The 13875-nt window shown below is 42.7% G+C and overlaps 1 protein-coding gene across 2 annotated transcripts in view; it reads right to left on the bottom strand.

Moving 5' to 3' along the window:
• Positions 1-1230: 1230 nt before the first annotated feature.
• Positions 1231-13875, bottom strand: part of EZH2 (enhancer of zeste 2 polycomb repressive complex 2 subunit) — an 84115-nt gene continuing 71470 nt past the window's right edge. For both annotated transcript variants that reach the window (XM_069730159.1, XM_069730158.1), the window contains exon 20: positions 1231-1542. In XM_069730159.1, the coding sequence (XP_069586260.1) occupies positions 1482-1542 (61 nt within the window). In that variant the 3' untranslated portion in view covers positions 1231-1481. The remainder of the gene's footprint in view (positions 1543-13875) is intronic.

The raw sequence follows: 13875 nt of genomic DNA, 5'->3' as shown, positions 1-13875 counted from the left end.
CATCAATTTTCCTCTTGCGACCACGTCCAGGGAGATTGGCTACAGCCCCATAGACCTTTAAGCCTCTGAATAATATGTACAACTTTAGTAACAGGAACATCACGCTGTTTGGAAATGGTCTTCTAGCCCGTACCTTTAACATGTTTGTCTATAATAATTTTCTTTGTAATCTCTTAAGGCAACACTTAGCGTTTTTTTGCTCCATGTTCAGTGTGGTACACACCATGATACTAAACATCACAGTGACTACTTTTCACACTAAGGCCGGCATACCAACTAGCGTATCACATCCGATGCGATATGCCAATGACACTCGACTCCACATTAGAGGTTCACAGCACAGCTGCGGAGGAGAAGAAATGTATTCCTCCATCTCCTATGCATGAACCGCACTGCACTCATATCACCCAATTGCAGCAAGCTGTGATTTTTTTTTCCCCCTGACCGCAATCTGATCAGGGAAACAAAAAAAAACTCCACTGAGAACAGAAGCATAGGATTAAATTGGTAGGAATGCAATCAGATTTTTAATTGGATTGCTTTTGTCTGATTTAATCGAAAGTGGGAATGAGCCCTTATACTAGGACAGTGAATGTGGTCATAATGACACCTTGCCTTTATTTTTCTTCAATAATTTATTTTTCTTTTTACTATTTTCTTCCAAGTACTGTGACTTATTTTTTTTGTTCTCTTTACAATATGCATTTAATGCTACAAAATATATATATATATATTTTCAGTTCAATGATTCTTTGATTGACAGCTCTGGCTTCATAGATCCAGAGAAGGGTGGAGATAGCAAGAAAACAAGCAGGTGGGAAGGTGTATGTGAATGACTGGCTGTGCTATGAAGCACCGAACGCCTGTCCTTGGGTCTAACAGTCATCCTGTGCTGACAGAGTCCCTTTAATGAACTGTTCCCTTGAGCGTCTAGACAACACTTTTTAAAGGTGCAACTATTTTTTGTTCATGAGTTACAGAAACAGCCATGGTTTCACATTCCTCGTTCAGTACAATGGAGAGAGTCATATCGGGGAGCTTGAGATCAAGAGGCAGCACAGAATAACATTGCAGGGGGCAGGTTGTGCTTCTGTCCCAAATAATCCAGTAGAAGGTTTTTTCCCCTCTCAGTTTTGGTACTCCGTATACAACGAGCAGGAAGGTGTCCCCACAGTAGTCAGTGAGCCGTCACCTTGCACGGAATCCCGTTCACTGACAAGCAGACGGGAATAGAGAAGTTCAAGTATATTTTATTTGAGGTGGGAGATGTACCACAATACATTATTGCCAAAAATTCACTGGTACAAAAAAAATGAATAAATTGTTTTTTGACATCACTATAAATTAGTTTTACAGTACTCAGTAAATTCAGAACTTCAGCTCGCATTTTTCATTTCATTCTTTGTAGGTAAAAATTGCGCCAGTATTAGAAATTCCTGAAGAAGGTAAGGCATGGGCTGCAACAAGAGGTAGCTGGGCCATCAGGGGATTTCCATTTCTCTCTCAATTCCCACATATTTCAGAGCGTCGGCTTGGCTATATCTACAATGAAAAGAAGAAATCTTGTAATATCCAGAGTTTCTATCATATTAGCGTGTATCTCAATATGACACGAAAAGGAACGCCACGTTCTAATTCCAAAACAAAATCAACCTTATTTCCCGTTAGGAAGAATCATTTCCAGTTTCTAAAATTGCTGCATGATGGAGGCTTATGTACTTGGGCACCGAACCTGTATGGCAGCTCATGGGAGACTGGAAGGCTCCTTAAAGGGAATCTGTCACCTCATTTTTCACATATAAGCTGCGGCCACCGCCATCAGGGGCTCATCTACAGCATTCTGTAATGCTGTAGATAAGCCCCCGATGTAACCTGAAAGATAAGAAAAATAAGCTATATTATACTCACCCAGGGGTGGTCCGGTCTGATGGGCTGACCTAGGTCCGGGTCCTCCCATCTTCATACGATGACGTCCTCTTACTTGCTTCTATCGCGGCTCATGCGCAGGCGTAATTGTCTGCCCTGTTGAGAGCAGATCGAAGTACTGCAGTGCGCAGGTGCCGGGAAAGCTCCGAGAGGCCCAGCGCCTGTGCACTGCAGTACTTTGCTCTACTCTCAACAGGGCAAATCAGTACGCCTGCGCAGGAGCCGTGACACGAAGCAAGGAAGAGGACGTCATCGTATGAAGATGGGAGGCGCCGGACTGCCCCTGGGTGAGTATAATATAGCTTGTTTTTCTTATCTTTCAGGTTACATCGGGGGCTTATTTACAGCATGACAGAATGCTGTAGATAAGCCCCTAATGGCGGTGGCCACAGTTTATATACGAAAAAGTAGGTGACAGATTCCCTTTAACAGAAAGTCCTACAGACTCTGGCATATTGCAGATAGATGGAGGTGTTCATTCATCACCGCAATGCTTCTAAAAAGAGTACGTCTACACATACAGTGGGTACGGAAAGTATTCAGACCAATTTCATTCTTTGTTTCATTGCAGCCATTTCGTAAATTCAAAAAAGTTATTTTTTTCACATTAATGTACACTCTGTACCCCATCTTGACTTGCAAAAATTTCTACATTTGTTTTTTTCAGTTTATTAAAAAAGAAATACTGAAATATCACATGATCATAAGTATTCAGACCCTTTGCTCAGACACTCATATTTAAGTCACATGCTGTCCATTTCCTTGTGATCCTCCTTGAGATGGTTCATTGGAGTCCAGCTGTGTTTAATTAAACTGATGGTGTGTGCCATTCCAAATCAAGTCCTGTCTATATAAGACCTCACAAGTGCACGTCGGACCAAATGAGAATCATGAGGTCAAAGAAACTGGCCAACGAGCTCAGAGACAAAATTGTGGCAAGACACAGATCTGGCCAAGGTTCCTAAGAGCACAGTGGCCTCCATAATCCTTAAAAGGAAGAAGTTTGAGACTACCAGAAGTCTTCCTAGACCTGGCTGTCCAATTAAACTGAGCAATTGTGGAAGAAGAGCCTTGGTGAGAGAGGTAAAGAACCACCCAAAATCACTGTGGCTGAGCTCCAGAGATGCAGCAGGGAGATGGGAGAAAGTTCCACAAAGTCAACTATCACTGCAGCCCTCCACCAGTCAGGCCTTTATAGCAGAGTGGCCCGACGGAAGCCTCTCCTCAGTGCAAGACATATGAAAGCACGCATCGAGTTTGCTATAAAAAAAAAAAAAAAATACATGAAGGACTCTCAGACTATGGGAAATAAGATTCTCTGGTCTGATGAGACGAAGATAGACCTTTTTGGTGATTATTCTAAGCAATATGTGTGGAGAAAACCTGCCACTGCTCATCACCTGCCCAATACAATCCCAACAGTGAAACGTGGTGGCAGCATCATGCTTTGGGGTGTTTTTCAGCTGCAAGAACAGGACGACTGGTTGTCATTGAAAGAAGCATGAATGCGGCCAAGTACAGAGATATCTTGGATGAAAACCTCTTCCAGAGTGAACTAGACTTCAGACTTGGCCAAAGCTACACCTTCCAACAAGACAATGACCCTAAGCACACAGCTAAAATAACAAAGGAATGGCTTCAGAACAACTCTGGGACCATTCTTGACTGGCCCAGCCAGAGCCCTGACCTAAACCGAAATTGAGCATCTCTGGAGAGACCTGAAAATGGCTGTCCACCAACGTTCACCATCCAACCTGGCGGAAGTGGAGAGGATCTGCAAGGAAGAATGACAGAGGATGCCCAAATCCAGGTGTGAAAAACTTGTTGCATCATTCCCAAGAAGACTCAAGGCTGTGCTAGCTCAAAAGGTGCTTCTACTCAATACTGAGGAAGGGGTCTGAATACTTATGACCATGTGATATTTCAGTTTTCCTTTTTTAATAAAATAAAAATTTCTACATTTCTGTTTTTTCCTGTCAAGATGGGGAGGAGAGTGGACATTAATGAGAAAAAATGAACTTTTTTTTTAAATTTACTAAATGGTTCCACTGAAGCAAAGTGAAAAATTTAAAGGGGTCTGAATACTTACGTACCCACTGTATGAAGCCGGATGGAGTATGTAATTACTTCTGCTTCATTTGTATGAAATTTGAAAAAAAAAACAAACAAAAAAAAAAACACTCTGGATTTAGTAGTCTTAAAAAAAAAAAAAAAAAAAAAAAAAAAAAAAAAGTGAGATAGGATACAGGCAGGGCCGTATTTGTAGGGTAGGTGCCTAAGGTAGCAGGTTGCTGAAGGCGGCGCCAGTAAGGAGTAAATAAATATATATTTTAATTTCTTTGCCTCCTCTGATGGAAAAATTGTCAATGCTGCTGTTTTAATTTTGGGGGGATGGAAGGGTGAAGGTGGTGGAGGTTCAAGAGGTGAGTGCTGCATGGGCAAAGTAGCAGTAATCAAATCCCTAGACTATGAAACCTAAAAGTTAACGACCTTTTATTACATAATGCCCATCTGACTCGAATGGGAGGAGCCATCCTAGAGACTGCAGGAAGAAGTGTATTCTAAGGCAGGAAGCAGTAACAGCTGGAGAAGGAGGGGTGTACTGGTGACGTGTGGTGCCCAGCCCTGCCCCCGCAAGTGATGTCATTTCTGCCCAAAACCAGCGAGAGAGCGCACTGTCACTGTGCGAGAGGAATCTACTGAGCATCCGTCAAGAGTTCATACCTTGAGCATTTGATCAGTATTTTACATCAGTATTTGTACGTCATAACCAGGAGTGGAACAATCAGAGGAAAAGTATAATAGAAACATATGCACTACTTCTGCATTTATCACTAGTGATGAGCGAATATACTCGTTACTCGAGATTTCACGAGCACGCTCGGGGGTCCGACAAGTATTTTTTAGTACTCGGAGATTTAGTTTTTCTTGCCGCAGCCCCCCCCCCCCCCCCGAGCATGCTCGAGAAATCTTGAGTAAGGAGTATATTCGCTCATCACTATTTATCACCCATTCCTGATTTTGGCTTACAAATACTGAGGTAAAATACTGACCAAATACTGAATCTGTGAACTTGGCCTTAGTCTGACTTACCAGTCGGGGGCGTGACCACTTAAAGTGCCTGGGGCAGCAATAATGCCAAAGAAGGCCCAGGATACATGTGCCTGTAGGGCAGTCCTGTTGTAGTTCCGCATAAAACAAAACTGTATTACAGCCGTGTGCAGGAGCCAACTAAGCAGTGCAAAATATCAAAGGGTTTTCCACTACTAGAACAACCCCTTCTCATTCCCGTTGCTTGGCCCCGATAAAATAAAAGCCTATACTCGCCTCCCGGGCTGTCATGAGGTTGTATGACACGCGACTCCGGCACCCAATCAGCGCTGGCGTCACTGTCTCTGCCTCCTGTCAAATTGAACATGAAAAGGAAGCCAGTAATGCAGCTGCTCTTTGACTTCCTCTTCATCTTCAATTTGTCCGAAGGCAGAGACAGTGACGCCGGCACCGCGAGTGCCAACACCGCAGGAAGGCATGGAAGACAACTATAGGCTTTTTTATTTAATCAGGATCAAGTGTTGGGAAGCACAAGGTGTCTTGGTTGTGGACAACTACTTTAACCCCTTCACGCCAAGGCCATTTTCTGTTTTTTTTTTTATCTCCCCTACTTCCGAGGGCCATATCTTTATTTTATAGTTGTACTTTTAATAATAATAATAATAATAATTTTTATTGATATAGCGCCAACATATTCCGCAGCGCTTTACAAATTATAGAGGGGACTTGTACAGACAATAGACATTACAGCATAACAGAAATACAGTTCAAAACAGATACCAGGAGGAATGAGGGCCCTGCTCGCCAGCTTACAAACTATGAGGAAAAGGGGAGACACGAGAGGTGGATGGTAACAATTGCTTTAGTTATTCGGACCAGCCATAGTGTAAGGTTCAGGTGTTCATGTAAAGCTGCATGAACCAGTTAACTGCCTAAGGGTATGTTCACACGTTCAGGATTTCCATCCTTTTTTTTTCAGGACAGTTTTTTTAAAAAACTGCAGCTCTTGGCAGAAAACGCAGGTCCTTTTTTTGGTCCTTTTTTTTGTCCTTTTTTGATGCGTTTTTTGATGCGTTTTTTGATCCTTTTTTTATGCAGTTTTCTATGCAGAGACTGTGTGTTTCCTAGGAAGCTTTTTAGGGCTGAAAATACCCTAACCCTACCCCTAACCCTAACCCTACCCCTAACCCTACCCCTATTCTAACCTTAGTGAAAAAAAAAAAAAAAAAATTCTTAATTTTTTTATTGTCCCTACCAATGGGGGTGACAAAGTGGGGGGGGGTGTCATTTACTATTTTTTTATTTTGATCACTGAGATAGGTTATATCTCAGTGATCAAAATGCACTTTGGAGCGAATCTGCCGGCCGGCAGATTCGGCGGGCGCACTGCGCATGCGCCCGCCATTTTGCAAGATGGCGGCGCCCAGGGAGAAGACGGCCGGACGGACACCGGGACGCCGGGTAAGTATAAGGGGGGGAGATTAGGGCACGGGGGGGGGCATCGGAGCACTGGGGGGGGGGGGCATCGGAGCACGGGGGGCGGGATCGGAGCACGGGGGGGCAGCCACACTCCGCCCACGCACTTCCGCCCGCTCCCCCGCACTTCCTGCTGCAGCGGTTCTGCACATCAAATCGCAGTAAAACCCGCAGATATATTTTTGATCTGCGGGTTTTACTGCGATTTTGACCTCACAATGGAGGTCTATGGGTGCAGAACCGCTGCGGTTCAGGAAAAAGAAGTGACATGCTCCTTCTTTTTTGCCGCAGCTATTCTGCGCGGCTTTTTAAACGAAATTACGGATCATGTGCACAGCAGTGACTGTTTTCCATAGGGTTATATTGTTATGTACCCTGCATGGAAAACAGCTGCGGTTCCGCAGTAAAAAACGCACTGTGTGAACATGGCCTAAGTATGTAGCAGTACAGACACAGAGGGCTATTAACTGCATAAAGTGAATGAGAACATAATGCGAGGAACCTGATTTTTTTTTTTTTTTTTGAATAGCACCATTGATTTTTACCATATAATTGATTTTTTGCATTTGGAAGTGCATTGAACAGCAAGGTGGATTGCTGCTGAGGGGAAAGGGAAAAAAAAAACCTCTTTAAATCGTCAGCTTAGCGAGTGTGAGCGAGCTGAGTGTGACCTGAGCGTAAGTGTGAACGGTGGTAAGTGTGACTTGTGATTCAGTGACTTTGGAGTCAGGGAGTTTCCAAGAGAGGAATTACTGAATTGCTGTCTGTCTTTTATTGATACTTTGCATTTATTTACTTTTTTTGTTTAACGGCTCTGTCTGGTGCAATCCCCATTAGGAAATATGCTCCACTATTGTTAATGCCATCCAGTGCACATCTTACCACATGTATGCAGTCCTTGAGCAGCCGGTCGAGGGTGCATACTGCTGTGCGAGATGTGAGCACTTTGTGCATTTGGAAGCCCAGATTCTGGATCTAAATGTGCAGCTGGCGGCACGGAGATCCATAGACAATATGGAGAGGAGTCTTCTGCTCACTGAGCAGACGCTCAATGGGATAGATGAAGGGGGATGGTGGGATGGAGCTGCAGGACGGTGAAGTAGCAAGCTAGGTGACAGTAAGAAGGCCGGGTAGAAGGAAGAGTGTAGCCAGTGAGGCTAGTCCTGATCTGGCACACCCAAATAAGTTTGCTAAGTTGGCAGATGAGGGGGGTGCCAGTACAGGGGTAGCACTGCTGCAGCAAGGCATGTCCTCTGAAAGCCGGAGGAGTGACTACTACACTAAGGAGGGAAATAGGAGAGCAGGGCAGGCCAGACAGGTGCTGGTAGTGGGGGACTCAATTATTAGGGGAATAGATCGCAATCTGTCACAAAAACAGGGATCGTCGAACGGTGTGCTGCCTACCTGGCGCTCGAGTCCGACACATCGCTGATCGGGTTGACAGATTACTGGGAGGGGCTGGTGAGGACCCAGCGGTCATGATGCACATTGGCGCAAATGACAAAGTTAGAGGTAGGTGGAAGGTCCTTAAAAACGATTTCAGGGAATTAGGCTGCAAGCTGAAAGCAAAGACCTCCAACGTGGTATTTTCCGAAATACTGCCTGTACCACGTGCCACGCCAATGGAAAACTAGGGAGGTTAATAAGTGGCTCAAGAATTGGTGTAGGAAGGAGGGGTTTGGGTTCCTGCAGAACTGGGCCGACTTCTCAGTTGGCTACAGGCTCTACGCTAGGGACGGGCTGCACCTCAATGGGGAGGGTGCAGCGGTGTTGGGGGAGAAAATGGCTAGAAGGTTGGAGGAGTGTTTAGACTAGGGATGGGGGGGAGGGTATTCATTTTATAGGAGGGGAAGATAGTGCAGATAGAGACCTGGGCACAAATAAGGAAGTTGGGGGTGGCGGTGGCGGTGGCATGGGGGGTGGGGTTAGAACAGTTAATAATTTAAGAAAGAACAGAGGTACAGAGAGATATATAAAATGTATGTATACTAATGCCAGAAGCCTCGCCAACAAAATGGACAAATTAGAACTAATGTTGTTGGAGCATAATTATGACATGGTGGGGATATCTGAGACATGGCTGGATGAGAGCCATGACTGGGCTGTTAACTTGCAGGGCTATAGTCTGTTCAGAAATTACCAAACAGATAAGCGAGGGGGAGGTGTGTGTCTATATGTAAAATCATCCTTAAAACCCATCCTGCGTGATAATATAGGTGAATCTAATGATAATGTAGAGTCCCTGTGGGTGGAGATAAGGGGAGGGGGAAAAATAATAAATTACTGTTAGGGATTTGTTATAAGTCTCCAAAAATAATGGCAGCAACGGAGAATATCCTCACAAAGCAAATAGATGAAGCTGCGACTAAAGGAGAAGTCATTATTATGGGGGACTTCAACTACCCTGAAATAGATTGTGGAACAGAAATCTGCAGTTCCAGCAAAGGTAATCGGTTTTTGACAACTATGAGAGACAATTACCTTTCACAACTGGTTCAGGACCCAACAAGAAGGGGGGCACTGCTAGACCTAATATTAACCAATAGGCCAGACCGCATATCAAATATAAGGGTTGGGGGTCACTTGGGGAATAGTGATCACAAAATAATAAGTTTTCATGTATCCTTTAAGAAGATGTGTAGTAGAGGGGTTACAAGGACACTAAACTTCAGGAGGGCAAATTTCCAACGGATAAGAGAGGATCTTGGTGCAATTAAGTGGGACGATATCCTGAGACATAAAAATACACAAAGAAAATGGGAGACATTTATTAGCATCCTGGATAGGACCTGTGCACAGTATATACCGTATGGGAATAAACATACTAGAAATAGGAGGAAACCAATATGGCTAAATAGAGCTGTAAGGGGCGCAATAAGGGCCAAAAAGAAAGCATTTAGAGAATTAAAGGAAGTAGGTAGTGATGAGGCATTAAATAAATATAGAAAATTAAATAAATTCTGTAAAAAGCAAATCAAGGCAGCAAAGATTGAGACAGAGAGACTCCTTGCCAGAGAGAGTAAAAATAATCCCAAAATATTCTTTAACTATGTAAATGGTAAGAAACTAAAAAATGATAGTGTTGGCCCCCTTAAAAATAGTCTGGGTGAAATGGTGGATGAGGATGAGGAAAAAGCCAATATGCTAAATGACTTTTTGTCACCAGTATTTACACAAGTAAATTCCATGGCAGACAATATGATCAGTGATAACAAAAAATCCCCATTAAATGTCACCTGCTTAACCCAGCAGGAAGTATGGCGGCGTCTAAAAATCACTAAAATCTCTGGGCCCGGATGGGATACACCCTTGAGTACTGCAGGAACTAAGTACAGTCATTGATAGACCATTATTTTTAATCTTCAAAGACTCCATAATAACAAGGGTCTGTACCACAGGACTGGCGTATAGCAAATGTGGTGCCAATATTCAAAAAGGGGACAAAAACTGAACTCGGAATTTATAGGCCAGTAAGCTTAACCTCTACTGTGGGTAAAAAAGAGGAATAACCTCATGACCCAGTATCAGCACGGGTTTACTAGGGACCGTTCATGTCAGACTAATCTGATCAGCTTCTATGAAGAGGTAAGTTCCGGATTGGACCAAGGGAACCCAGTGGATGTAGTGTATATGGACTTTTCAAAAGCTTTTGATACGGTGCCACACAAAAGGTTGATACATAAAATGAGAATAATGGGTATAGGGGAAAAAATGTGTAAGTGGGTTAAGACCTGGCTCAGGGATAGGAAACAAAGGGTGGTTATTAATGGAGCACACTCGGACTGGGTAGCGGTTAGCAGTGGGGTACCACAGGGGTCAGTGTTGGGCCCTCTTCTTTTTAACATATTTATTAATGACCTTGTAGGGGGCATACAGAGTAGAATTTCAATATTTGCAGATGACACTAAACTCTGCAGGGTAATCAATACAGAGGAGGACAATTTTATATTACAGGGTGATTTATGTAAACTAGAAGCTTGGGCTGATAAATGGCAAATGAGCTTTAATGGGGATAAATGTAAGGTCATGCACTTGGGTAGAAGTAATAAAATGTATAACTATGTGCTTAATTCTAAAACTCTGGGCAAAACGGTCAATGAAAAAGACCTGGGTGTATGGGTGGATGACAAACTCACATTTAGTGGCCAGTGTCAAGCAGCTGCTACAAAGGCAAATAAAATAATGGGATGCATTAAAAGAGGCATAGATGCTCATGAGGAGAACATAATTTTACCTCTATACAAGTCACTAGTTCGACCACACTTGGAATACTGTGCTCAGTTCTGGTCTCCGGTGTATAAGAAAGACATAGCTGAACTAGAGCAGGTGCAGAGTAGAGCGACCAAGGTTATTAGAGGACTGGGGGGTCTGCTGTACCAAGATAGGTTATTACAGTTGGGGCTATTTAGTTTGGAAAAACGAAGACTAAGGGGTGATCTTATTTGAATGTATAAATATATGAGGGGACAGTACAAAGACCTTTTTGATGATCTTTTTAGTCATAGACCTGAGACAGGGACAAGGGGGCATCCTCTACGACTGGAGGAAAGAGTATAACAACAGACGCGGATTCTTTACTGTAAGAGCAGTGAGACTATGGAACTCTCTGCCGTATGATGTTGTAATGAGTGATTCATTACTAAAATTTAAGAGGGGACTGGATGCTTTCTTGAAAAGTATAATTTTACAGGTTAAATATACTAGATTCCTTAATAGGGCGTTGATCCAGGGAACTAGTCTGATTGCCGTATGTGGAGTCGGGAAGGAATTTTTTTCCCCAATGTGGAGCTTACTCTTTGCCACATGGGTTTTTTTTGCCTTCCTCTGGATCAACATGTTAGGTTAGCCTATGGGTTGAACTAGATGGACTTAAGGTACCTTCACACTCAGCGACGCTGCAGCGATACCGACAACGATGCCGATCGCTGCAGCGTCGCTGTTTGGTCGCTGGAGAGCTGTCACACAGACAGCTCTCCAGCGACCAACGATCCCGAGGTCCCCGGGTAACCAGGGTAAACATCGGGTTACTAAGCGCAGGGCCGCGCTTAGTAACCCGATGTTTACCCTGGTTACCAGCGTAAAAGTAAAAAAAAAAAACACTACATACTTACCTACAGCTGTCTGTCCTCGGCGCTCAGCTTCTCTGCACTCCTCCTGCACTGGCTGTGAGCACAGCGGCCGGAAAGCACAGCGGTGACGTCACCGCTCTGCTTTCCGGCTGACCGGCGCTCACAGCCAGTGCAGGAGGAATGCAGAGAAGCTGAGCGCCCTGCGCTTAGTAACCCGATGTTTACCCTGGTTACCAGTGAAGACATCGCTGGATCGGTGTCACACACGCCGATCCAGCGATGTCTGCAGGGAGTCCAGCGACGAAATAAAGTTCTGGACTTTCCTCAGCGACCAACGATCTCCCAGCAGGGGCCTGATCGTTGGTCGCAGTCACACATAACGATTTCCTTAACGATATCGTTAATGATATCGTTATGTGTGAAGGTACCTTTAAAGTCTTCCTTCAACCTTAATAACTATGTTACTATGTAATTGAAAAAAATGGAACAAAAAATTCCAAGTGTGGTGAAATAGCAAAAAAGTGCAAATTCCACAAATTTTTTTTAATTTAACATGATCACTATATTGTAAAATTGATCTGGCAATATGATTCCCCAGGTCCATATGAGCACGCAGATAGCAATCATGTACAGTTTGTTTTTTATTTAAGTGGTGAAAAAAAATTCTGACATTTGCAAGAAAAAATGTTTTTACTTTTGTCACCATTTTCAGAAACCCTTAGCAGTTTCATTTTTGGGGGACCTGGGGCTGGGTGATGGCTTGATTTTTGCACCATGAACTGACTTTTTTTAATACTGTTTTGGGATGGATACGATGTTTTGATCGCTTCCTATTGCATTTTATTGCAATATTGAGGCAGCAAAAAAAATTTAAAAAAAATCTCACATTTCCATTTTTATCTTGTTATGCCGTTTGGCAATCTGATTAATTTCCTTTATATTTTTATAGATTAGACATTTCTGAAAGCAGCAATATCAAATGCGTATTTTCTTGTTTTTATTTTCAATGTGGCAAACGGGGGGGTGAGTTGAAATTTTTTCTTGTTATTTTTCTTCATGTTTAAAATATATATATATATATATATATATATATATATATATATATATATATATATATATATATATATATATAAGAAAAAAAGGAAAACAGCACACACAAAAATAGAAAAAAAGTGGGCTTTAATGGTGCATTAAAGCCCACTTTTTTTTCTATTTTTTTGTGTGCCGTTTTCCTTTTTTTCTTATATTGCTAGAACCATTTGAATATTGGTTTGGGAAGCTTTGCACCGCAAGACTGGTAACATGATGCTGTTCTAATTTTTTCTATATATATATATATATATATATATATATATATATATATATATATATATATATATATATATATATATATATATATATATATATATATATACACATACATATATACATACACATACATATATTTATATATATACATATTTATATATATATATATATATATATATTTTTTTTTTTCACTTTAATAGTTCCTTTAGGAGGCTTACAGCTGCGATCGTCCGATCGCCTGTGCTATACATAGCAGAGCTTCAGCTCAAGCCCACGCTCACAGGAGTGTCACAATCACAGGCACAGGGGTCTCCTGCAGACCCCAAGCTGTCATGACAACTCGATAACCGATGGGCAGCTGGAATAACGCACTTCTGGCCGATGCATGTTAAATCACTGTCAGAGATTGACAGCGGGATCTAACTGTTTAACAGCCACAAGTGGAGCTCTGATCCACCCACAGCTGTTAAAGGCACATGACACAGCTGATTAAATCAGTCATCATGTGGTCAGCGATGAAGCCCGCATCAACATCAGGGACACGACATATGAATTCTATATACATTATATGTCGTTAAGAGGTTAAAGAGAATGTGTCGCTATTTTCACCTTTGCATTAATAATTACATAATTTTTAATAGAAATTGGCATGTACCATTTTAACATGTATGTATTGATTTTTTTTCTGCAGCCTCTGGGGGTTGCCATTTTTATTTGCTGATGTGCAAGTCAATGAGTACGACACTTACACACCGCAAATATGGCAGCCGTGCGCTGAACTACAATTTCCTCCCATCACTGCTCACAGTGTTATGCGGTGAGCGCAGGTCATGCATCCTGGTATTGTACTACTAATGCCAGACTACGGAGCTGTTCTCACCGCTGGGAGAAGTTACCGCCGCAGGGCTGCTCTGAACTTCTTCCGCTGAGCACTTAGATCTGTTTCTCTCTCTTTCTGGAAGTATAATGTGGGTGCCACGCAGTATACTGATGCAGGAGTGTGGTGTGGGGTTATATTATAGGGTCTCACATCATACTCCTTTAA

The sequence above is a fragment of the Ranitomeya imitator genome, chromosome 6 (genome assembly GCF_032444005.1).
Source record: "Ranitomeya imitator isolate aRanImi1 chromosome 6, aRanImi1.pri, whole genome shotgun sequence".
Classification (NCBI taxonomy): Eukaryota; Metazoa; Chordata; class Amphibia; order Anura; family Dendrobatidae; genus Ranitomeya; species Ranitomeya imitator.
This window is presented reverse-complemented; position numbering and strand designations above follow the sequence as displayed.